The sequence below is a fragment of the Mixophyes fleayi genome, chromosome 2 (assembly GCF_038048845.1).
Source record: "Mixophyes fleayi isolate aMixFle1 chromosome 2, aMixFle1.hap1, whole genome shotgun sequence".
Taxonomy (NCBI): Eukaryota; Metazoa; Chordata; class Amphibia; order Anura; family Limnodynastidae; genus Mixophyes; species Mixophyes fleayi.
This window is the reverse complement of record NC_134403.1, coordinates 334,554,500-334,581,948: the sequence shown is the minus strand read 5'-3', so window position 1 is coordinate 334,581,948 and position 27,449 is coordinate 334,554,500. Positions and strand designations below refer to the sequence as shown.

At 39.8% G+C, this 27,449-nt stretch overlaps 1 protein-coding gene across 3 annotated transcripts in view; it reads right to left on the bottom strand.

The window, feature by feature from the left end:
- The window catches only part of CTPS2 (CTP synthase 2), a 154,844-nt gene that overhangs the window by 31,366 nt on the left and 96,029 nt on the right, over positions 1-27,449 (bottom strand). For all 3 annotated transcript variants that reach the window (XM_075196967.1, XM_075196969.1, XM_075196968.1), the window contains 4 exons: positions 23,879-23,975; positions 21,097-21,152; positions 7,095-7,191; positions 5,668-5,812 (listed from right to left, as the gene is read on the bottom strand). In XM_075196967.1, the coding sequence (XP_075053068.1) occupies positions 5,668-5,812; positions 7,095-7,191; positions 21,097-21,152; positions 23,879-23,975 (395 nt within the window). The remainder of the gene's footprint in view (positions 1-5,667; positions 5,813-7,094; positions 7,192-21,096; positions 21,153-23,878; positions 23,976-27,449) is intronic.

Below are 27,449 nucleotides of genomic sequence, written 5' to 3'. Positions count from 1 at the left end.
TATACCCTTGGTCCCCCGAGCCTTAATCCAGCTCTGGTTAGGGGAAGGGAACTGATAGCTGCTCCTAGTCCCTGGATAGGACACAGCCTGCAGAGCAAGCCGAGGAGCTCTAAGTATCACAAGATTTGGTAATCTCGTGAGACAAAGAGCTTCCCTGTTCACTCTACAGGAAGTTCCCACCCTTATGGATGTCAGTAGCTCCAGAAGCATAGATAAGTACAGTGGGCTGGGGTGTCATAATGTGGCTGGGAGGGCAAGATAAATGTAACGTTTTATTACAATATATGTATCAATGTGCCATGTTGACCACACCCCACCACAATGCGTCCACAGCCTTTTTGGTGCCGCCGCTGTGCAGTTTATTTGCTAATCGTCTATGGAGGGGGCACCAAAAGTTCCCAAATTTATCTTGCTGGTCCTGTACATACCATTAGCTAATACTGGTAAGCTCAAATAGAGAGTCAAGCTGTGACCTTTACAAAAAGTACTGTAATATTATTATCTGGAATAGAGGTGGGCCTGTGTGCTTTAAATGCCAGGGCTGATTTTTAGTCCCAGTCCGGCCCTGCTTCTGAGCATGCCTACAGTATGCACAAGTTTGTCAAGTATCATCAAGCAGAATAGGGCACTTGAATTATTGAAGGTTGGTGTAGAGTTTGCTCAGGTTGTGTAGGGAGTTCCAGAAGTAGGGAGTAACACAGGAGAAGTCTTGGAGGCAGGAGTGGCAGTCGGTTATCAGAGAGGTGGAGAGGCACAGATCAGAGACAGATTGAAGTTGGTGAGAGGGAGTGTATCTTGTGATAAGGTCAGAGATGTATGAAGGGTAGGAATTGGTCAAGTCTTTGAAATTGAGGGTGAGTATCTAGAATTTAACTCTGTAGGTCAGGGTAAAGATTTGTAGAGAGGTTGTAATGCCCTGAGAAAGAGGCGTATTCTGGCAGTTTTGGAGGACCCACAATACAGTAAAATTGATTTGGATGTGTGGAGTGAAGGAGGTGAGGATGTAGGCAAGGATGATACCAAGGCACTGGGTGATGATGTCAGTGATACTAGGAGAGGGAAGGCGATGAGTTCCATTTTGCACATGTTGAGCATCAGACATGCAGGTGGAGATGGCAGAGAGGCATGGAGGTAGTGGTAGTGGAGGCCAAAGGAGCATACCAGGTCACTGAGAGAGAAGTATAAAGTGATAAAAGCAGAGGGCTGAGCCTTGAGGGATCCCAACAGATAGAGAGACATGAACATGTGTTAGATTTCTTGAGGGATGATGTGTCTGACACTTCAGTTTTAATTTTAAAATCCTGTCTTTATACAACTTCTGGAAGAAGCGTAAAAATTTTTGCCATATGAAGAATTGCAACAACTGAAAAAGGAAGTGAACGCCTCTATGAACGCTTACTAAACTTCCCATTGGCTCATTTTTACCGCTAGGGTTGTTGCAAAACTACACCACATTAGACCGACTACATTTCACACTGCATTGCTTTTGTTGAAATGGTTTAGTGTTCAAATTTTCTATTTTTCACTATCTCTGGCCTGATTCATTGAGGGACGTAAATTCCGACACATGCTGGATTTTGCATTCAATTGCTCTGTGCATGCCCAGAATTGAACTATGTGACAGTGAATGCAAGGTCAGCCACTTTGCCTTCGAACGTGAAGGACAGCCTATGATTTCATGAGTCGAACGGGCATATGCACAGTAGCCAAAGTACAGTAAGGATGCACCAAGCTCAAGCACATGTAGCAACATTCAATTCAAGCTTTGGGCATCTCTCAGGTGTAAATGCCAAGTGATAGTGAAGCTGGTTCTGTGTGCATTCTGATGGGACTTTCTATGTATCCAGCAGTGTGTTGTGCCTGTCTCAGTACAACAAATGCTGAATAGGCAGAGCATAAGTAGACCCGTACTTAAGATATGTTTCTTCAGATCCACTTGTAGTTGAATACTTTAAAAAAGACACAATATGTTCATTTTCCGTGTCTTAATGAATCAGGCTCTCTATGTTTATTTTCATTTTTTTATCTTACACTGTTAAGCAATTTATTTTGCTATTTTTTTTTGTACTAAAAACACGCAATCTCCTAATGGCACTTAGTAGGTCTCAATATATAAAACTAAATATAAACATATTAGGCCCTCGCAACTCCACTGCGCCCTACATCTCCACCTTCCTCTCTATTCATGCTCCATCCCGCCCTCTCCGTTCTGCCTCTGACCGTCGCCTCTCTTCCCCCCCTTATAACCTCCTCCCACGTGCGTATCCAAGACTTCGCCCACGCTAAACCTCTCCACTGGAACAAGCTCCCTCCCTCCATCAGAACTTCCCCTAATCTGTCCAGTTTCAAACGGGCCCTAAAAACCCACCTTTTTCTTAAAGCCTTTCTGTCTCCCACTTAACTTCCTACCTTATCTTCTGCCTCCATCCCCCTACTCTCCCTCTCTCCCCTGCGTGTCTCTGTCTGTCCACCCCTCCCCTTAGATTGTACGCTCCTCTGAGCAGGGCCATCTCTCCTCCTGTTTCCACCACTTCTAACTCTGCTCTCCAGCTACTTAGCCCTCCTCCTCGAGGGTCCTCCACCCCACGTCCACTCTCGCTCCCTCCTCCCCCCTGGGGGTCTCCCTGTCTTCCGCACCCTTCTTCTAGGGGCCCCGTCGTTTGCGGATCCTCCCTCCCCCTTCCCCGCCCTCTCTAGCTGTGCATTGAGCTTACTGAGTTGCTGTGCTTACTGTTTACTGTACTGCGCTGTCTCCCATTGTATTGTAATTTGTTTGTCTCTGTACGGCGCTGCGGACGCCTTGTTGCGCCTTATAAATAAAAATTAATAATAAAATATTACATTCAAATCAAAATTGATCGGATGGGCAATCTACATTGCTATACAAGGGATATGTGAACTACCTAATACCAACCAGTAAAAGTACAGTGCTGGGACCTATATTACAGAAATATTACTAATATAGATTACTATAAATATACACATTTATTAATATGTCGCCCCCCGTAAAATAAAATTCTAGATCAGCCCCTGCACAATCCACATATGGGTCAATAAGGAAGTTAGGCAAGAAATTAAGTATGTTTTCTGGACAAAACCATGTTACAATGCAAGGGGTGCAAATTAGTTTATTATTTGGCACAGAAGTTAAATAGTGTCTGTTTTTTCATGTAGCACACAAATACTTGATAGCTTATTTGAACACTGAAATTTAAAATCGATATTTGTGTGCTGCATGAAAAAACAGACAGTATTTAACTTATGTGCAAAATATTAAACTAATTTACAACGCTTGCAATGCAACATGGTTTTTCCCAGAAAAGTCAGAAAAATTCTTGACTGAATTCTTAATGAATCAGGCCCATGATCAGTAGTACCCACACGGGACAAGATTTAGCAGCAGAGTAGATGGCTGGATTGGTCCCAAATCATACATATAGCAAAGTGTTTGTGCATGCAAATTAATTTCTTTCATGAGAGAAAAAATGTCTCTCTTGGCAGTCAAATAAATAAACCATTAAAGGTTGTTTACTAATGCGTTTCACTACCTTTCAATAATTTCATCAGAGGTAAAATCCACCCACAGCCAAAGTCCAAGAACAGTAAGTATAGCTTCCTCATAAGCAGAGTCTATTTAAACGCTATTTCTGTAATTACACAATCAGGAGCAGCTGTCTCTACCAGCTGCTAAGTACACACAAAGTTTGTATTAAAAAATCAGACATCACGCTTACTACTGGATCTGTGGTAGTGAAACTATAATCATAATCAAACCAAACCATTAACATATATAACATAATCATATACAAGGAGACAGACTCTTGCGAAAATAAGTAGAACTACAATAAAAAGCATTCATTCGTAATACAGCTAACCTACTTGAAACCAATAATCCATAGAGCCAGAAATGAACATATCAATAGAAAAAAAAATTTAAATGAATATTAATTTTAAACAAGGAATTATGAAAGTGTTATCAAAATTTATAAAATCTCATAATCATAAAAAAATTAAAATAAAGCTAAAAATGAAAAGAAAAATAGTTATTGAAAATAAAAATAAGAATAAAACAATGTGGAATGTATAATCAACTAATTACTATTAAGTTCTGAATTCTAAATTCAATATTAGGTATTGAATTTATTGGTTCTGCACAACGCAGCTGGGATAGAGATAAGATAAGATAAAATAAGAGATTATGCCATCAAGAAGTGTTCTGGATCCATTCCTTCAATACATGTAATCCTTTTGGTCTTAATGAGAATTTAGAACTTAATAGTATTGAGCAATGAGTTGATTCTATATTCCATATCTATATTTATATAGATTGGTTTTTATTTACTTTTATTATACTGTTTTTCTATTTTTACTTTCACTTTTTACATTTATTTCTATAGTAGGTCTGATTTAACAGCCAAGGACTTTATAGTTAATGTATATATATTCTTTGAGAATGTTTTAGTATATTTTTTTTAGTAGAATCCCTGTGCTCCCTTGCTGGCCAATATCACAGATTGCAACAACCGTGACATTTGGGACGCTTGAGCGCGATCCTGGAGTCGGGTGTGTAGAGACATATACATTTTTCTTTTCAGAACTCCTTATGATGATATTTTATACATTTTAATAAAACTGATAATTTCTTGTTTAAAATAAGTAATCATTTTAATCTTATGTTTATTAATATGTTTATTTATGGCTCTATTGTGTAATTACAGATGTGTTTAAATATACTCCGTTGATAAGGAAACTATACTTACTATTCGTGGACTTTGGGTATTGGTGGATTTTACCTTTGAAGAATTTACAGAATTGTAATGAAACGCGTTATGACAACAACCTTTAATCGTTTATTTATTTGACTGCACAGACATCTATCAATTTATTTGGCACCAATATTCAAAATAATTTAGCTAGTTAAAGTGTTGCGATATACTGATTCTTACAGCTGGTGCTCAATAGATGTTCCTCATGAATGGAAGCTGTTACAGAGATGATTTTGGTCTTGCTAGACCCAGATCACCTCTGAAAGGAATAACAGTGATCATGGCAACAGTGTTTCTTGTCCCTCATCGTGAGAGCATTGTGATTTCACTGTCCCCATGTGTATACTGATTTACATGTGCCCATTGTGCAAGATGCCAATGGCTGCAGCTTAGAATACGGTGTGCCAGCTTACTTCAAATAAGTGCCAGTCATCTCCTCTGAGTCAGGCACCGACATAGGTGGTGCTACTAAATGGTTTCAGTATTATAATCGCACATTCGCTCTTTTGGTTTTGTGCTCTTCGTGTTAATTCAAAGAGACAACATGCACCTACTTAACTATGGAACACCCATTGACAAGGCCAATTCTCTGTGTGTACACAAAGCCTCCATCTTTGTCTACGTAATGCCAAAAAATCAAATGCAAATGTAGCAATGTAACAAACTGTGTTTCACCGCAAAGTGCCACCATTGTAAATGACTGACAATTCCTGTTGGAGAATATTTAACCACAGGGAAGTAATGAAATGATCAAATTGGGTAAACTGTTAGGTTTTTATCTGCATGGTTAATCTATGTTTCTGCGTAAAACAAGTGATTTGATTTTATTGATAGCCTCAAGCAGTATCATCAACACAAATGATAACTTGTACATATGTCATTTAAATATTTCATGATTTACCTTGGAGATAATTTGCAACCATTGTGTAAGTATGAAGAGAGTTTCCCAGAAGAGGCCAACATTAGTCCTAGGTAGGGAGGAGAAGGTTTCATTGGTCTGGAGGAGAATTCTGGATGGAACTGCACACCAACAAAGTACGGATGATCTGCAGATGGAATACTCTCAGAGTTAGCAAGATGGCTAAGCACATACAGTATATACAAAGTGGGGAATATAAATGGTAACAGCATGCAAAAGTCTGAAAAATCACAGTTGTATAAAATAATTTAAGGAAAACAAATTAACCACAACAACTCACAAAGCATGTTTTGGTTAGATGAACAGCACAATCAAGTGCCTAGCCCACAGTGTGTGATTGAACATTTTACCGCACAGCACACTATGTTTTTGAGTGATTGTGGTTGGTATGTTGTGAATGGGTGCACCCCTCCCCCCCAGTGGTGCTCGATGGCAGTGTTTGAGTAATTAAATTATGATCCATCTGTACATTCTAATTGTAATGTTAACAGCATAAATTAGCATTTTTATTACCACCAGGAACAGCTCAGAAGTAATATTACAGTGCCACATAAGCTACTGACACATAAATAAAACAAAATTATAAGTATCTGTGAAAGGAAAAACATGTTTCAATGGAATAAATGGATTGGGATCAATGCAATAAAACTACTGCATATTGTTGTGTATTGTTAATATGTGAGATTTACTGATCGCTTTGTATGCCATTCAGCCTGGACCTTCCCTTACCAGAATGACATATCAGTGAACCCATAGGTGATTTTAGAGAGACAGGAGCACTCGAGATAAAAATACTATTTGGTAAGCTGTAAAGTACATGCAGTGATTAAAAAAGCCAAACTTTGTTTCCTCTGCTACTTTATCAGAAACATGTAAATACAGATACTTGATTATTTTTGGGCAATCTAAATATCATATACATTAAATCTATGGACCGCATGTGCAAAGCACAAAGCACATCGAGGTGTACTCGTATGCTCCACGCTCAGGAGGCACATCTGCAAATTCAAAATACCCCTATGTGTGCGAAGAGGTATTTTATTCAAACATGCAAAGAGAACTGTGCAAAATTGTGAACGTCATATCAAAGTCCATCCTTCTGCCTAGAAATGTTTTTCTTTTCCACAGTGAAAGACGGTGGCACAAAAAGCATCCTATTAAACGTTTAGAACAAGATATGCTGACTATGATTATAGCTGTTGGAAGACAGAGGAGAGCAGTGGGAACATGATGAAGTGAGAAGGTTTGGGGCCTTCTACTGGATATGGGCATCAAGCAACTACCCTGTTTCCTCTCCTCTAGCCAAATGTCAGTTCATCATTGCTTATTCCACCACGAATAAGCCCCTTTGTTTTTGTGCTATAGAAATATATGCATTTAATTATATATAAGGAATACTAATTAATAACCTTCAAGTTCAATGACTTCCATTCTCTGTCCCTCTGTGTCATGTCCAACAAATTTTAAACCTTTTTCTTCAAACTGTGGAGTAAGCTCTGGATTTACCTGTGCAGAATGAAACAGGAAATATTATTATCAATGTAATGTATGTCTCCTTATTTCACACACAGAAGAATGTATTGGCATTTCAAAACTAAACGATGATAATAAGCTTAAGGTCTTGTGTACAATGATTTTCTTCAGCTTCAATCCTAGTGGAAAGCAACTCGAGAAAACCACCTGGAAAATAGCACATTATAAGGAGCCATTGACCTGTATAGGATACTGCCTATGTTGTACATACGAACAGCAATGAAATACGCGGCTCTGGAGCGCAGGAAGATTATGTTATTTGTGAATGAGCCCTTATTCAAACATGCAAAGAGTTTATCATGCTTTACCGCCAAATAGATCAGTCTAGACCTCTTTAATATCATTCCAAAAAGTTATTATAAAGCAAAGTTTGTATGGTAATTATTTTACTTTCACATTATAAAGTTAAATTAGGCTGACATAAACATAGGGTTTGTAGTCACATAAAACGTATTCAGAAGAGCACCTTTAATCAGTCCTTGTCAAACACTACAAATGCACTTCAAAACTAGCTTAGAGCTGAATGCAATTTAAAATCACACGAGTGTTACAGAAACAGATGCCCTGTCACAAGGAGGACAATTATAGTCATTTTGTACAAAAAATAAGTTATTTCTTCGCATTAGGGTAATGATGCACTACTTTTGCATAGAAAGTAAAATAAAATGCTTCCATTTCTTTTGGCTGCTTTATTGAAATATTATAAAACAGTAGACTAATGCTAGTCTACTGAATTGTGAAATATTACCGGAAATACCACTGTCTAGGGATACTGCCTATGATGGGTACTGTAGTTTAGCAATAAATAGCTCTGCTGGAGCATACTTTTGTTTGTAATATGTTGTAACTGAGACATTATTTATGTAAAGACAAATACATATTTCGTAAAACCTTTTTTTGTTGGTTGAATCAAACAGCAGTGTCATGTTTTACAGATGCTTGATGTAAAATGATTGCAGGATGATGTCATGTAAGTCTACCACCATTTCTATGCTTGGCTACTAGTAGCATTGCTGTAATGTAGTCTACAATGACTGACTATATCTATTATATAATATATATATATATATATATATATATATATATATATATATATATATATACATATATTGTAACAAAGGGAGGCATTTAGCTGGCAATATGCAGAGAAAGCATGAAAGTAGAGTAAAACATTTGTGCAGTAATGCTCCTAGATTGATGATAAAGACTTATGTATGACAAACAGTTTAATGTTTGGTTAACTTACATGGTGTGAAATGTTCCTCCTCAGCACAAACAAACAGGGTGTGTCTGTCTTAGTACAAACAGAACCAGTGATGGGAGTTTCCTCTTAAAGCGAAAGTGGGTGTGTCACCTGCCCATCAAGCTAGGGCTGGGGGAGGAGTATCATGTATAAAAGCTTGCCTGTTTCATTTGTCCAGGGAGACCAACGCTGGGGAAGCTGTCTGGTCCTTAGAGAGCTGGTCTATGTCTAGCTAGTGTGGAGGGTCTTCATAATTGCTGTGAAATTCAATATATATATATATATATATATATATATATATAGCATGATGGGGACTTTTCTCCCTCATTTTCCATGGATTTCAATGTGAGTGAAGTGCCGGCAGAGCTTCCTCTCAACTTCGGAAAGCTCTAGGGACACATCTTCATTGAGATCGGAAGAATTTCTTGAGGAGAAAGTAGTCAACAACATTTTTGAAACTTCCCCTTCCCTTCTTTGATTGAACAAGATCACCTGTGCCAGGGTGACTCTTGCAAGTAGTGCCCGGTGGTTACCCTATGCATGGTGGATAGACCACTTTGGTAGGCTTGCTGCTTCTCATCGCGGTACAAGTGCATATTCTTCACATCTTCCATGAAAGGTTCCACTTGGACTCCTTAAGAGCTTTCAAGGCAGCCTATGAGATCAACTCGTTACATCTCGCCTCATATATCTTCCTGAAATTTCGTGTGTTTTCAACCGCAGCAGTGCAGCCCTTCATTATGGCTCGGCACTCCACAATGCTCTCTTTTGCAGGCCGTACCCGACCTTGAGTGCCAGCGAGGACATATTAAATGTATTTGTCTCCTCGTCACAGCCAGCTACCAGATTCACAGCATCTACTATGTGCTAAAAGTTCGATGTTCCATTTCTCTAAGCTTCTGACAGATGTACCGATGTCTGCCAACATCTGATCCTACCCGGTTGAAGAGATGCTGCCCCTTCTGCATGATGCATTGGTCATTTTTGACTGCAAGTAAGACTTCATCCTGGGTCATGTCACTCAAGAGCTTCCAAAAGCCACCACTGATGTCAGATGGAATAGGCTGAGCAAAGACGCACAGTGACTGGACTCTGTTCTTGCCAGGTGTGAGCTTGTTGCCCCTTTGGTTTAGCTTACATCTCTGTATGTTTTGCTACAGGTATTTCCATGCAAACAAGCCTGACAGGCTACACAGTGCATGAAGCCTTCGGCATCCATCTCTTTGTCTGGAAGTTTGCACGGGACCAGAACAACATGGCCTGCCCTCATTGCCTCAGTGTTGTGTGCCCCTATTGCGAAGATGTGCCAATTGCATGCACCTCGAGTACTTGGGAAATTTCATTTTATTCTCATTGCGGTGAACATGCTCCATGTGCCGGGCAATTTTTAAGAGGGGCTTCACACAGAACAAGCAGTACAGCTTTTTGTTATATGCCCTGGAGCCTTCACTGTTTCTGGATAGAGTTTGGACAGACACCGCGTTGTCTCGCCGCCCCTTTGTGTTTCATCATTATCATCATCAATTTATTTATAAAGCGCCACTAATTCCGCAGCGCTGTACAGAGACCTCATTCACATCAGTCCCTGCCCCATTGGAGCTTACAATCTAAATCCCCTTACATACACACACACAGACTGAGAGAGACTAAGGGTAACTTAATAGCAGTCAATTAACCTACCAGTATGTTTTTGGTGTGTTTAAAACATAGCTGCCAGAAGGTCGAGAATGGTCGTACATAGAACTCATCTCAACTCATCTCATCACTCTGCTGTGCTGGTGGGCAGTGGGGCATATCTGCTTGTGTCTGAACCGCTCTGCTCCGAAGTGTCAGGGGCATAATCATCTCCACTGCTCTCCGAGCTATAGTCGGAGCTACCGGTGGGCTCTGTCATGCTTCACTGTCCCCGCTTTACCTTCAGCAGCAGACAGATGCGATTGTGTCTTTACCCGCTTGGTGTATAAAGCATAACAAGGTGCAGTTACTTCCTCTTCCTGCTCCTGCTACACATTTGGACGGTATACTGACCTCTGGCGGTCGGATGCACACACACACTCACCCATCCACATTGGACACACGCACACTTTTGGTCCGACAAATGTGACTTGGGATTTGGTTGACGGTAATAGTCATAAATAGCGCTATTAAATGGCCATACTTACATTTGCCAGACTATTAGGCCCCATACCCCCAAATAGATACACTTTTACAGAAAATAAAATCAAAGCCTGTACAAGTATGTTACAGAATGATCATGAACAGAATGCACACACGGGCACATAAAATAATGATATAACTTTTTGGTATTACGTTAGCCCCTGTGTTTATAAAAAAAAAAACAATACAAAGAAATTTGAAAATAAATATTTAGGAGGGAAAAACAGCACAGTAAAATTTCTAGTAGAATCTGCCCTTCTAAATAAGAGCGAAGCAATATTTTGCTGTTGTATGATTAAAGTTTATGGGGCTGAACCAATATTATGGGGGATAAACCAGTAATGGGGGATGGACCAATATTCATGATAATGTAGCCTATCAATTCACTAGGAACTGGTGACATCATGAAGGTATAAGATATGTGTCACATGCCTCAGTGATGTCACAAGTTTCTAGTAAGTATTTGCCTTTACTATATGGATGGAACAGGTGCAGTTAAGTTTAAGGGAGAATTATATATAAATTTATTTTTATTTCCAAATCTATTTTACAATAAAGCATACTTTCAATACAGAAGTAGAGTATTGCACATTCACACTAGATGAAAATTAAATTCACCTTCTGATTTTAACAACAAGAGGTGGTGTGCCAAAGGCAAAGCTTAAACGATGATAGAGTGTTTCGCTTCTCATTATTTTCACATTTCTCAGTGTAGAGATCTAATGTCAAAAATTTATTTTTGCTCTTTTGCTCATATAAAAATAATAATGTCTGGAAATCCAGTTGTCAGAAACGTGAAAAATAGAGTTTAACGGTTCCTACGGGCAATCATCTCATGGAACATGTAAGTAAGATACAAATAAAAAATAATTAATTAAAATGAGTCTAAGTAAAAAAAAATCTATGTTGTCATGTCTTATAGAATCTAACACAAACTGTATCTAATTGGCTTCTAAATTATGTTTTCAATTTTGTCTTGGTTCCAAGTGCTCTCTGCCTCCCCTTCACTGTAACTGATAATAGAGGATGTGTTCCCACGGCCGAATTGCATAATTTAACGCAATAAGGCTCAGCAGCTGTGGGGTGTATTTGGCTGATGTGAGCATCATATGAGTGAACATGAGACAATCAGATGCCCCTTCAGTCAAATATGACTAGCTGCTTCCAAGAATCCTGGACAAATGCGATAAATAATGTGATCTGGCCGGGGATAGCCATCCTCTTTCAGTACTTTATTGAATCTTCATCTTCAAAATTTGGTGCCTTCTACAGAAGGAGACATGGTAAGTACTCACAAATACACACGGCTGTTGTGTATTGATCACTATGAGCACAGCAATGCACTTTATCCAAACGCCAGACAGACTGGAAATAGAACAAGCGGTGTTAAAGGTCTGACTGGCATTTCAATACAGTGTAGCAATTACAGTCAAGGCTTTACTAATAGTGAGCTACACTTGATTTACATTCACTGTGCATGCTTTAAAGGGCAACTTACCATATGTGGATAAAAAAACAGCCATGACTGTAATGAGCCACGGCGATCAGTGGCTCGCTTCCCCCAGCTGCGTCCCGGCTGTCATAGCAACAGTCAGGATGTCACTTCCTGTTTCCTCCTGGTCGGGACGCTTTTGGCAATGGTTTGGACACTTTCTAAACAGCGTCATGTCCCGGCAACACTGGGCAGCCGGGCGCGTGCGTATGTAGTATAATAGCCTGCGGGCTAGTTAAACTGTTTTTAATTAGGTACTTTTCAGGCAGGGCTCTGATTGGCTGCTTGACCTGCTGTTCTTTCTCCTGACTTTGATTGACCACCTGCCTGTACTTTTCACATTGCCTGTTTGCCTGTTGTCCTGACCTTTGCCTGAATAGTGGATTACGCTATTTCCCTTGTGGCCCTGACCTCTGCTCGAATACAGAATTGCTTGCTTGCTGCCGGCCCTGACCCCTTGGCTTGGATTCTGAATACTCTGCCTGCTAAGGACCCCTGATTCCGGCCTGCCCCTGTCCATCACTCGAATCTGGGCTACCGCCTCTGGTTCCATCTCCGCCATGGCTATGACAGATGAGCTTTTACTACACTGAGCTTAAGGCTTGGGGGCATCCAAGTATCTGTGAGTATATAAAGCTCTATAGGAAAGGAGGCTGCTAAAGGTAAAGACCTCGTTACTACCCGTTCTAAAAGCTCATCTCGGTGGTCGTTAGCCCTAACAATGACCAAATATTTATGAGGTGCTGGTTCCTACTGAAATTGGAACCTGCATTATCATGAAAATGAATTCAGAATACAATACGTCTGTCTCTGCTGCCAGTGGCACTTTTAAGCTAACTCCTTCTTCTCAATGTAGTGTTAAGTGGAAGATGGCAGGACCTGCTTTACAACTTAGTATAACAGTAGTAGCAGCTTGGTGACTGTGCTTTTGTCGCCTGAATTCTCCTGATGAGAGGTCTCCTGTGCCACCATGGGTAGGGGAACTGGTGTCCACTCTGCCACCATGGGTAGGAGTACTGGATTCTACCGTGCCACCATGGATAGGGGTACTGGCGTTTACCATGCCACCATGGGTAGGGGTACTGGCATTTACCATGCCACCATGGGTAGGGGTACTGGCGTTTACCATGCCACCATGGGTAGGGGTACTGGCGTTTACAGTGCCACCATGGGTAGGGGTACTGGCATCTACAGTGCCACCATGGGTAGGGGTACTAGCGTCTACAGTGCCACCATGGGTAGGGGAACTGGTGTCCACTCTGCCACCATGGGTAGGAGTACTGGTTTCTACCGTGCCACCATGGGTAGGGGTACTGGCATCTACAGTGCCACCATGGGTAGGGGTACTGGCGGTCTACAGTGCCACCATGGGTAGGGGTACTGGCGTCTACAGTGCCACCATGGGTAGGGGTACTGGAGTCTACAGTGCCACCATGGGTAGGGGTACTGGTGTTTACCATGCCACCATGGGTAGGGGTACTGGCATCTACAGTGCCACCATGGGTAGGGGTACTGGCATCTACAGTGCCACCATGGGTAGGGGTACTGGCATCTACAGTGCCACCACGGGTAGGGGTACTGGCATCTACAGTGCCACCATGGGTGGGGGTACTGGTGTCTACTGTGGCACCATGGGTAGGGGTACTGGCATCTACAGTGCCACCATGGGTAGGGGTACTGGCATCTACAGTGCCACCATGGGTAAGAGAACTGGTGTCTACTGTGCCACCATGGGTAGGGGTACTGGTGTCTACTGTGCCCCCATCGGTAGGGATACTGGTGTCTACTGTGCCACCATGAGTAGGGGAACTGGTGTCTACTGTGCCACCATGGGTAGGGGTACTGGTATCTACTGGGCTACAGGAGAAGCATTTTAATATTTAGTGGGCCTCCAGGGAATGGGCTCTGTTATATTCTGAGCTACCAGGAAATGGGCTCTGCTGTTTACTTGGCAACCAGTGAATTGATCCTATCGTACACTAAAGGCACATGGGGCATATCTCAGACAGCAAAATCCCCACATTATTTTACCCTGGTGCTGGAAAAGAAAGAACTAAAGGTTCTCATACAATAGCAAGTAGGAAACCTCTAATTTGGTAAAGAGCACTACGTTTTAGGGAACATGGCCCCTTGTACAGGTACTGATAATTGCAAGTAAAATATGAATATTTCAAATATAAAATTGATGAAGAGATATTGTAATTAATCATATAATAAAATAACAGAACAAAAATAATGTTATTTGGTACATTCATTGTGCAATACAAAAAACATCAAAACACAGTAATTATTAGGGGTTAAAAGCAAAATAAATGACTGAATAAACATGGGAAGAAGGATTGAAACTATACAAATAGAAGCTGTATTAAGACCTCCATCTAAATCAATACATTAAGCCTCACAATATGCAGAAAAAACAAAATTGGATCAAATAAATTACATTTATTACATGCTGTTAGCTTTAAAGTAGTAACTATTGAACTCATTTTTCCCCCCAAGGATTAATATCAAATACTTCTAATGAGGCGTTTAAAGCTTTAAAAATGATTTAAATGTATGTTCATTTTATGGCCACGTTTACTGACAATGTTTAAATTCTAACACTAAAGACCTCAATAGTTTAAAGCATTTTGTTTTCTGAATGTATGAGTAAAAAATCTGCTGTATTATGTACATATGTATTATGATTTGCAAGTATTTTAATAGATGTCCAACTATTACTAAAATTTCTACATAAGGCGTACAACTACATATACTTACACCCAAAAACAGAGTGGAGATGTGTCTTGACAGATTTAGCAGTAATTGCAAAAGTCACATTACCTGATTCATGCACAATAAATGTTATATAATGATGCATTTTCCATATAAAATGTAATTTAATACAAACACCATCCAAATTGGATTTAATTCATATTGTCAACCATACTTGTAGATCCATACAGAAATAATAATGGCATAAACACAAATCTACTTAATATAAAAATATTGACTATTAACTACCTATAGTGACATACAGATATACCATATTAATTAAGTACCAGAACACATTTTCGTGTTTTTATTGATGGTAAAAACTTCTATCAATGATGTGGTAGATTGGTAGCATTATCTACCAAAGTACATGGTGGAAATTATGGGTACCATTAAATTAGTTCTTACACCATCAGTAGTACCGTAGAGAAGTCCTAATTCAGTCCATTTAGCCTGTACTTGTAAAACAGGTTTATTTAACCCCCTTGTGAAGGGAGGAACACGGACTATAAAATTTGCCATAATATCTGAGCTACACTGTGTGGTGGCTCAGAAAAAATGCCTTGCTGAAATCATTGCTGCCTTATTACTGGCATCACTAAATTCAGGATTAAAGTTTAGATTCCTGCTTTTACATTTTAGCAAAGAAATATACTAAGTATATATTAATGTATATAAACACATATACCCATGCATGCACATAAACACACAAGTATATATGCACATATGAATGCATATAAACACACATATATACAAGCATACATAGAAACTTGTACGCATGTGTGTTTATGTGAATGTGTGTTTATATGCATTTATACATATATTTATTTGTATAGATAATAATTATTATTATTAATTATTATTATTATTATTATTATTATTATTATTATTAATAATAATAATAATACAATTTCATATGGAGTACCTTTTTTTTGGACATATTTGATTTATTTGCATTCATCATCAACATTTATTTACATAGCACCAGCAAATTACAAAGCACTTTACAACTGGAACAAACAGTAATAAAACAATACTTGGTAATTCATACAGACAGAGAGGTACAAAGGGCCCTGCTCGGAAGCTTACAATCTATGGGACAATGGCAGTTTGATACACAAGGGTAAGAGCTACATCATATTGCATATTGGTCCAGCCAGAATGCAAAGGTTAAAAGTATTAAGTGGGCTTATGGTCAGTCACACAGCAATGTTGGTTAAACGGTTGTCGTCTTGTGCTAGCTGTGTAAAAGGTTGGTAGAGGAATATCATAAGCTTGCCTGAAGAGGTGGGTTTTCAGAGAACACTTGAAGGTTTGAAGACTAGAGGAAAGTCTTATTGTGTGAGGGAGGGAATTCCACAGAGTGGGTGCAGCCCAAAAAAAGACCAGTAACCCGGGAATGGGAGGATGTGATGAGAGTTGAAGAGAGACGCAGATCTTGTGCAAAACTGAGGTGTCGAGTTGGGAGTTACCGGAGGAGAAATGTGTTGGTGCAATTTTGTTGATGGCCTTGTATGTTAGTAGAAGAACTTTATATTGGATTCATTGGAAAACAGGCAACCAACGTAGAGACCGACAGAGTTGCTCAACAGAGGAAGAACGATTTGCAAGGAGAATCAATCTAGCCGCTGCATGCAAAATAGATTGTAGGGGGAAGAGTCTGATTTTGGGAAGACCAGTAAGGAGGAAACTTGCAATAGACGATGCAGGAGATGATGACTACATGAATTAAAGTTTTTTCAGTATCTTGTGTTTGATATGTACATAATCTGGATATGTTTTTTAGATGTATGCAGTATGATATAAACATAGAGTTGATGTGGGGAACAAAGGATAGTTGTGAGTCAAGGATAACACCTAGGCAGCGAGCTTGCAGGGTGGGATTTATGGTCATGTTGTCAACAGAAATAGAAATGTCAGTCAGGAAGCTTCTGTTGGTGGGTGGGAATATTTTTAATTCTGTTTTTGAAAGATTGAGTTTGAGTTGGCGAGAGGACATCCAAGTGGCAGAAAGACAGTCAGTAACGCGAGACACCACAGATGGTGAGAGATCAGGAGAGGACAGATATATTTGTGTATCATCCGCATAAAGATGATACTGAAATCCAAAGGAGCATATTAGTTTTCCAAGAGAAGTGGTGTAGATAGAAATTAGCAGAGGACCTAGGTGTTACAAATCTAGCTTGATACAGACTCCGCACCAGGCCTGTACATGACCTGGTGCAGAGTCTTAACTAGGGTTCAGAATAAAGAGGCAAGACACAGATGTTGCTTCTTCAATACTTAAATGAGTAGATAATAAACATAGATATATATAAAAATGCACAGATGACAGGAATGAAGTATAATCTGCGGATGTATAATACAAATATCACATATAATGGAGAAGCATAAATACGTATAGATGTTACAGCTAATATGTCGAAGTATTACTAACATACATAATACAGACATAACGAGAAGTTAGATTAATGGAAGCAGCGGCAAGTGCTGCAAATCACAGGGAGAACATATAGCAATGCAAGCATCAATATATACGAGAAGACATAGTACTAGGACTGAGGCAGAGAGGAATCCAGAGCGGAACACCACATACAGCAATGCAGGGAGACACGATATGTCACAGTGCAGAGATGGAGAATCTGGCAAGGTTAAGCACACAGGAGGGTTGGTGATTAACTACGGCAGAGCGTAGCCATGACTGTAGCAGAGGCAGTGATATAATGAAAGTGTCAATTAGCCGCGGCGGAGCGTGGCAAGGTGATATACACAACAGCAGTCTTGTTCACAGCATAGATTATATTAGCTACAATAACCACAGCAGAGATGAGAATAGTCAGTGCACTGTGCACCACAGAGAAGGTAGCAAGAACCAATGTCCAGGACACCACAGGGTTCAGTAATTAGTAGATGACACTACATAGAGATGCAAGGTAAAGTCTATACACCGCAGAATCCAGGAATTAGCAGTATAAGCGAACCAGCCTGTTTGATATGACAAAGGTTCTTGTACAGCAGGATTGAACGTAATGAGAGTCTGTGTATCACAGTAGAGGCACACTTGAGAGTAAAGAGAGTCTTGTAATATGCACATGAAGATACTTGCAGCAAGGAAGTCCCAGGAGAAGTGCTCCAGCACTTGGTTAAAGAAATGGAATTCTTTCACAAGGAAGACACAGGGTCAAGGTAGCAAACAAGTTGCACTGACAGTGAGCAGGTGTCAGTGTTGAGTTTAAATAGATCAGATTTGAATGACCCGCCCTGAGGGCGAGTCATGTGATCCACAGGAGAACAGAGCAGACAGGAGAAGTAGCAAACCTGGACAGGATTGTTACCCTAGGACATCCTGATTCCACTGGGAGAAGTCAAGGGATGAGTTTAGAGAGAGTAGCTTTAAAGCAGCATTGGAACGTGGATTAGCAATAGGGATGTTGAAATCACCCATGATGATGGTGGGATATTAGAAGATAAGAAGTGAGGGAGCCATGCAGAGAAATGTTCAAGAAATTGTTGGTTTGGTCCAGGAGGATGATAGATCACAGCAACATGCATAAATGGGTAAAAATCTTAACAGTATGCACTTCAAAAGATGTTAACGTGAGTGATAGGACATGTGGTAGAACTGTCAATGTGCACTGTGGGGAGAGAAGTAGTCCAACCCCACCTCCTTGTTTACCTCCAGGTCTGGGGGTGTGGGTGACATGGAGACCATCATGTGAAAGGGCTGCAGATGAGGCAATGTCTGATTGCGTAAGCCAATTTTCTGTTATTGCCAGAAGGTTGTGGTTGCTTGAGAGAAAAAAGGCTGCGTATTAAGGTAAGTTTGTTACAAACAGAGCGTGCATTCCAAAGGGCCCATTTAAAGGACTTTGGAAGAGATGGGAGACAGGTGGTTTGCTAGATTTCGGTAGAGTTAAGATATATGTGTGTGGTAGAAGTGAGGGGGAACTGGATTAGGTGATAAATCACCAGCTAATAGAAGCAGGGAGGAAGAAAAATAGGAAAGATGATTGTAAGATGTGTGTCCTTTTAGTTTGTGGCGACAGGGTGAGGCTGTAAACAATATTGAATTTAAATAGTGAAAAATTCATGTGTGTTAACTAGAGGTGAGTGGAGTAATGAAGGGGCAATGTGGACAGAGGTGTGTGTTGCAGGATGAAGCATGATAAAATCCTAAAGATAATGCCATGAAAGGAGAGTAGGAAAAATAATTTGGCAAACATTGGAATTTATGAGTAAAATAGCAAAAACTGAGGGAATGAAAAGAATTTCCTGTTTGCAATGATCTGTAGAAGTAGCAGAGTAACGCTGCAGTTTATTGTAATTATCAGACAATAATAGAAAGATATATAGAAAAATATCTCACAGATCTTTAAATTAATAGGTGTACTACACTGGGTTAATGGTTCATGCCTATGAGGAAGTGCAATTATAGGCACAAAAACAGTTTTTCAGGTGACCTGCTCCCCCATTTTTATCCTTGATACATTTTTGCTAGCAGCGCTAAACAAGAAATTGTTTCAACATAAGAGTAACAGCGGCCTCCTTTGATCAGCTAAGTGTGGTTTCTCGCCTTCACGCTCTTTGAAGTATAGCTTGTCTCATTTTCCAACTTTAGTGTTATATGTTAAAATGCATGGAGTACAATCCTCCTTTGTTTTATGAAAGCTACCACTTAACAAATCGAAACGTTTCATATGTCTGCTTCAAGGATGTTGTCTAAATGAGAATGTTTTGTCCAATTTATGCATTCCTTTCCTAGTAAAAGCCCTATTGTGAAGAGTAATGTATTGATTAATCGGACAATTGTGTTACAAGGTCTTAATATAACTTTTACTTGTTATTTTGAATCCAACTTTCCATGTTAAATTATTTATTTTGAGTACAACTGTCAACAATAACTGTGCTTTGATATTGTCATTTTTGCATTGCCCTTTCACAATGAATGCACCACGATAATGGAAATGATGTGTAATTTTATTATATGAGTGGTAAATTACAATATCACATGATCAGTGTTATAATTGAAATACTCATGATTTACCTGTAATCTTAAATACCTAAAGAAGGAGTCATGTCCCCCAAAACGTAATACTTTGTACTTTCCTGAATTAACACTGTCCATTTGGAGATTTTCCGCTACGTTGCTTTTTGCGTTGTTTCTGTTGCATACTGGCAACCAGAGAATAGTCTCTCTACTATACGCACATCCCCATAAAATGTAATTTGCAATTTACACAAGCCACCAGGCAATTGTTAGTTAATGGTAGATTTTGTGCAATGAATGTTCTTATATAATGTGTGTAGTTCTGGTATAATTTGAAGGGTCACTGTGGCTGAGTCTTTTATGTAGGAAACCGTTGGGCAATTTGTAAATAGTAGTTGTTGGTAAATGGGCACATTTTGCCTTTGCCTAGGATACCAGAATGTCTTGTCTCACCACCAGTAACTTAGTACTGAAAAGTACCAAGTTATTTATAAACTGATATGGCATTATATTGCCATTAACACTGAGCTCTTTAATGTTAGTATACTTAAAACATTTTTTCGAACTAACTACTAGCCTCTTCCAGAGTCTAGCAGAGTCTTCCGAAATCCTAGAATACAGTATGATGGGTCCTCTGATAGGGGTCTGAATAAGGTATTCAGTAATTGCTTGACTTTAATCCATATCTGGATGATCTATGGGCAAAACCACCAGGGGGCTAAATCCATCAAGCTGAGAGCTTCCTGCGGGTTTGAAAAGTGGAGATGTTGCCTAAAGCAACCAATCAGATCCTAGCTATCATTTTGTAGAATGTACTAAATAAATGATAGCTAGAATCTGATTGGTTGCTATAGACAACATCTCCACTTTTCAAACCCGTACGAAACTCTCAGCTTGATACATTTACACCCAGATATACAAGAAAGAGAACAAATAACAACAGATGCACACAGTAGCATGGACAAAAATCAAGGTGCAAGTGCTAGGAGTCCAATTAGATTGTAGAATATGGTTAAAAAAAAAACACCATTATTATCTCTTATCCTCATGATGACTTTTTTCTTTTAAGCTCTTGAAGTACTTATATCTACTTAATTTGCTGATATCCTTATGTTATTTTTAAAATTACAGCACTATAATCTTCTATTGTTGTCCACTTAGTTATAATAAGTAACTAAGCATGAGACTATCTATATTTTTTGTTCATTTGTAAAATTTGTGAAAAGTCTTGTTGGAAATACTTGCCTCAAACCGGTGTCTATGGCGCTCTTCTATAAAATCAACATTATCATAAAGTTGCCCTGAAAAATAAATAATATATAATTAGCAAAATACATATTTCTATACTACAAAAAGAGTTAGAGTTGGAGGTGCATCTTTTTTTTCTCCAATAAGATATATATTTCTGCATTGTCCCTGCCCACAAAAAATCTCCAAACATCATCATACATCGTTATATACATTTTTGGGTATTGTTGTCTTGCATCTCCTCATGTCTGGAGAGGCAGAGCGGTGGAGGGTAAGCCTAGGCCGAATTCTCTAAAGGTGTTTCCACGTAATTGTGGCACTATTAGAAAAGGACACATTCACGCATATGCCCTTTAGAAGGCATATCTTTTGCGGGTGTTAAGAGTGCTGTAGCAATGATAAAATACATCAAGGGGTGTAAGTTTACACACTTGTACACCTGACTTACAGTATATATAAATTTTTTCATCTGTACTAGACACAATTAGGCAACTGTTGCTTTTAGGTTAAATGCCTTTAAGTTGTTGATGTAAGTGATAGGGATTTTGTGACTTTAATTCACTCCTTATTAATTATGCAAGTAAACACAGTAAATGAGTAAAAACTAGTGTAAAGCAATGTATACTGTTGGAAAGTGCTCTATTAAGTAAGAATTTCATTCATGTGCTTCAAAGGGATAAAATCCAAAACCACTCCCGTAATGATTTCTGGTTAGAATTATCCATGATAACTGTCACGGAATGTTTCGGACTCAAGATCAGGATCAGGCAGAAGTCGCAACCGTGCGGGCAAGCGAGGTACCAGGGAGCAGACAAAGCGGAGTCAGAAGGCCAGGGGTCAAAACCAGGAAGCACGAAACAGACCAGAGGAGTATCCAAAGCGAAGTCAGGACAAGTTGGTTTGGTACACAGGGAGTCAATCAGGATGCAGAAAGAACCACAAAAGTGCTGGAGCATTAGGAGACCTAGTGGTAAGTGTGTAATCATTGGTGGGACAGGAAGCTGGGGAGCGCGTCCCGTTGCCGTAGCAATGGCCACGCATGCACCCAGAGCCCGGCCGGAGGAAGCATCTTGTTGCCTAGCAATGGGGCGAATAGGAAGTGGAGAATGGTGTCTGTCCCCGGCAGGAGAGGAGAAGCGGGAATGGCACCTGACAATAACTCTGCCCACCTGTTATTCCAGGGGAGGATTGAGGTTAATCGGTTATCTCAATATAAGATGCGTTTACTATATCTGTGATGAATGTCATTACTGTGACAGGGCCCAGCAGCACTGTGAGAGGAGTCTGATATTATGGCCTATGCCAGCCAACATCCTTCCTGTGATATAGATGTGGGAGTAATGGGAATGGAGTTCTCACCTCGCTTGTACTGGCTGAGGGTCACCAGGGCCATCGCTTTGGATCTCCAGTGCCAACTGACAAATGGCAGATTCCGAGTTCTAGCTGTATAGTGACGATTCACAGCCAGGGACTGTCTGTCTATGATATAGGGGCTGGTGGCCTTCGTGCTTTTAGGGGAAGGCAAATGTAATAATCATGTTGAGCTTATGGCTTAAATGTTTCCTGGAGTGACAGGTGGACAGCATTGCTCTTGAGCACCCACATACAAGTGGTGCTTGTAAAATAACCTAGTACCTGTATGGCTTGAATCTGTCCAACTCACACCATGGGTACGTGGAACTAAAGATTAAAGTACTTGGTTGTGGGCTAAGTTTTATTTCATTACCAGTTTTTACCAGGCTATAAGGCTTCAGGGGCTGGACAAAAGATAGTTCAGTTTAGTAATACGGACACAGCATAAGAGTCTAGCATAAACCACATCATAAAGAGAACCACAGGAAACTGGTGAGAAAATAAATGCGCTCATTATAACGCTAAGTCAATAACTCCCATTAGAGGCCATGGAAAATGCTACCTATGGCATCTGAAAATGATTGGCAAAGTAGAAGAATGTATCTAGTTTAAACAGAACACTGTTTCTCTGCAATGTGATGTCAGGAAATGTTGTTTCAATGTTTTATAACATACGAGAAATACAGTGTTGGGTTGAGTTCCCAGTTAACGATTTACTTATTATAAAATGAAGATGGGTTGGGTAACGTGCTGCTGAAAATGTTTCCACAACAGGGATTATTTATATTGCTAATAATTATTAATTCTGCAGGTTGAAATAAATGTGAAGCAATTATATATTGTACAGGATGTTGGACATCATTCCTTGATGCTGTAGGGTAGAAGCAATAACTATCACCACAATATGCAAAAACAATATTTCAGTTGTAGAAAGACATATTGCTGGAAAGGCTGAAGATTGGGTTTATATGATGATTTTCCTCATTGTATACGTCTCTGCAGAGCGTTTAAGCCAAAAAAAATTAAAACAGATTTACATAACCTTGGAGATGGCAGAAAGTAATACATTCATAGAAAAGTAACTACTGGCCACCTTGCGTCAAGCTTCAAGTACTCCACAAGTAAGGCACAATGCACAAATATATATGCGCATGTAAACCAATGTATTTAAAAACAAACGTACTTGAAATAAATACTCTCAGAAATGATATGAAACATGAATGAGGGTAAATGAGCAGTATAGTAAAGGAAAATAGAAAAATGTAAATCAAGGATTGGAGCTGGCAAATGCTGAAGTAGGCTGTGTTTAGTGATGATGTTTTGACATGCCCGAGGCCCCAATGGTCTACGACAGTGTGCAATGTGATAGCAGTCATATGCTGTAAATCAGTCCCACCATCCAGGAAGGTGTAAAGTGGACACATACTTAGAACGGAACCACTCGATGTGAAGACTGTCTTTCTTTTCCCGAGTCGCATTGTGCCACCCATGTCCCCTGGGTTATGCTCAGGCATATCAATGACCTGCAAGAGACAAAATAAAGGTATTGCTATTTACATTTAGAAACAGAGCACTGACAAGATCAACAACTACATGTATCAGAAACAGAACACGTCTGATAAAAAAAAAATCTAAAAATATTTTAATCGGCAACTTTGCTAAAATGAGCCCAAATGTCATGGCTGCATCTGCATAAGGTTCTAATGTCCATGGTCTCTTATTAATAACAAGCAACATGACATTACAGTGTTGGTTACACATAATGGTACTAGCTTCAAAAAAAGACATTATGGCTACTCTGCTACGCATAGAATAACTAAAATATTAGCAGTTTTGTTAGGCTTCTGGCCCTGATCACCAACCCACAGAACTAGATGACGGAGATCTTCGCCTATAGCAGCCGCCTTTCCCTTAGAGCTTGATGCGCTCACCGGTACTCGGATGCCCCCAGGACTTAGCTCCAAGTGTAGTGTGGGTTGGTAATGCAGGACCACAGCGGCGGGCCAGGAGACTGGTAGAAAGCAGCGGGTAGTCAAAATGATAGCCAAGGTCAAGGGTCACAGACAAGCAGGGTAATCGATAAACACGCCAGAGGTCGGGGTCACAGGAACGGTAGCAAGGTCCAAGGTACAGGCAAGAAAGGTCAGGGTCACGAGCAAAAACAGGCAGAGTCCAATAATCCAAGCAGGGGGTCATACACAGGGAATCAACAGAATATCCAGAGGACAGGACTAGGGAGTAGGAGCAGGTCAGCAAGACTGGAACAGAAAAGCTATAACCGGCAGTGAGGCTGCAGACCTCACTGCCCTAAATACTCCAGACAGCCAATCAGAGCCTAGCTCTGATATTACACACAGGTCCCAACTAGTTAATTAATTAACTTTAATAGCCTCCAGGCTATTAACTAACTTTGCACATGCGCCCGGCTGTCTCCTGTTGCCGGGACGCGGAGCTACAGTGCAGGGTGTCCGACCGTTACCTTGGCAACGGCCAGGTGCTGGGCCAGGTGGCGCAGGAAGCGAGCCGCGGCGGGTGTGAGTACACATGAACTGATAATGAACTGATAATATGCTTGGGGGCATTGTTGGTGTCACTTTTGGGTGTTGGGTACTATTGGAACAATGTGCCAGCAGTACCCAACACACAGCAATGCTGGCACATATATAATGTGGGAAAGGGCACTGCTAGTTTTGAGGAAACTGCTGGCAAAATCAATGTGTTATATAGGGATCAAAATTGGAGTTGGTCCCAAAACCATAACTGTGTCTGGGACACCATATGGTAATGAATCCCAACTTTTATGGTGCTGTGACACATCTGCTGACATAGATGCCAAGAGATGCTCTGATGTCATAATATCACTGCAAAGAAGTAGTGTTATATAATCAGAGCATTTCCATATGCACATCAGGCTATTTATCTGTAAATCTATTGAAGTACAGGTAGTGGACAAAACAACTGGGATCCCCAATATAGAATCACTTAATGGAGAATTGGGCCACCACTTGCAGCCAGTATAGCCTGATGCAACATGGCATTGGGTCACTCAACTAACAAATGATAGTAGTGGGATATGTAGGTATAATTCCAGAATATCCTATAAATGATAGATTTGGTTCAGATCTGAGACAGAGAAGACCATTGCAACCACGTGCGGTATGTATGGGGGCACTGTCATATTGGAAAACACCCCTCCCATCAGGAAAGAAAGGGGAAAGGACGACCACTCGACCACTCAGTACCATTAAGTAGCAATTAGCACTGACCTTGCTGTCTAAGGGAATGATTGTTACTAAACCACCACACAACATTACAGAACCACCAGAACCCAGCACTGTAGGAAACAAGTATGTGTACTCCTCCATTTGTCAATAACACAGTGAAGGATGATTCATCTATCTAACCATATTACATTCCTTCATTGCTATGTAGTCTGTTACCTGTGCTCTTTGCACAACTGAACTAGAAAAGGCTCCTGGTGTGATGATGATTTATGCACTGTAATTTACAATGATATCCTGCTCTGTGGAATTCCCTGCAGATCTTTTTGGGGAAACTGGCTGCTCTCTCCAACTTGAAATTTTCAGCCACTTAATCTGCACTTGCTCGCTTGTTTTGCCTTGCATTTAGAATCATGCACGGATATTAAAATCCTGGCACTTCAGCGCACTGTTGCCTTTGCTGATGATGCTTTTCTATGCTGATGTCATCATATGAAGCATTAGCAAGTTGAGATGTTCCAGCCAAATATGCCCCAACAATAATACCTCTTTGAAAGTCCTTGAGCTCTCCTCTTACAGCTACATTAGCCATAATTATAGGCAACCCTGGCAGTCCAGCATTTGTTTCCATGGCCCTGGCCATGATGAGATGCTATTTGCTTATTTAATGTACGAGTCCCACCTGTTTGGAAGTCCTTGCTTTCAAATAGGCTTTGGGTCCATCATTTACCTGAGCAAGCTGTTGTCATTGTATGGGAACATTTACATAAATATTTGTACATATTACAAGCTTTCTTTTCCTATTGTATTAACTTATATTTTAGATTTTGTGGCCCTTTAATAGAGATAAATGTATTTTTAACAAATATGTTTATTCCAAGTTTTCGTCGCCTGGTGCCTGTTTCAAACTCTCTAACAAATACAAATAACTACAAAGTCACAGGGATGCTGCTCAGTTTCAAAGGAAATGCAAGATCCATACAGTATCCGTATAACAAACATGTTTTTGCTACATTCCCTTTGGTGCTGAATTATCCTACAATGTCCCATTTATGTCACATCTTAAAATGCCGTGAGGATTAGACATGGCCCCAACCTCATAAAATATCATGGTCTCAGATCACAGATATACTTCATTCTGCATGAACAGTGCTGGCAACTCGTACTTGTTTCATGGATCACTTGTCAATTAAATTGCATTGGATGCCACTGTTCAGCGCTACGGTAGGATTGACATCTGATGGGATTCATAACTTGTATTAAAATTATTTATGTATTTCTTTACAAATAAATCACTTGTAATACTTCACTAAGTCAGTTTTCTTTTATTAGATTGTCAGCGATATATATTTTTTCCTTTCCATCTGATACTATGTAGCTATAAATGCCATCAGTTTTTGCTAGGAATGCAATTAACTTTTTATTTGTTGACTCTTTAAATAAATTATAGTTTAGTTTATGTCTTAGAGTGGAGAAAATTATTCCAATTATCTGCACTTTTTTCTATCATTATATACATTTTTTTCTGCCTTGCTTATTAATTTTCCAGCTAGGATGCCAGGAAATATATTAGTTGCAAAACCACATATTTACATTGATGCTGGCCCATAATTACAATATAATAATAGGTCTCCTTAAGGAATAAAAAAAATACTTTTACATTACTGGAAAGTGCTTCAAATGAATTAAAATTTAACAAAGCATGTACGATGTAAAACAACTGTAGTAACACAGCAAAATGCAATAAAGTTGTTCAGCGATGGTATTCCTCATGTG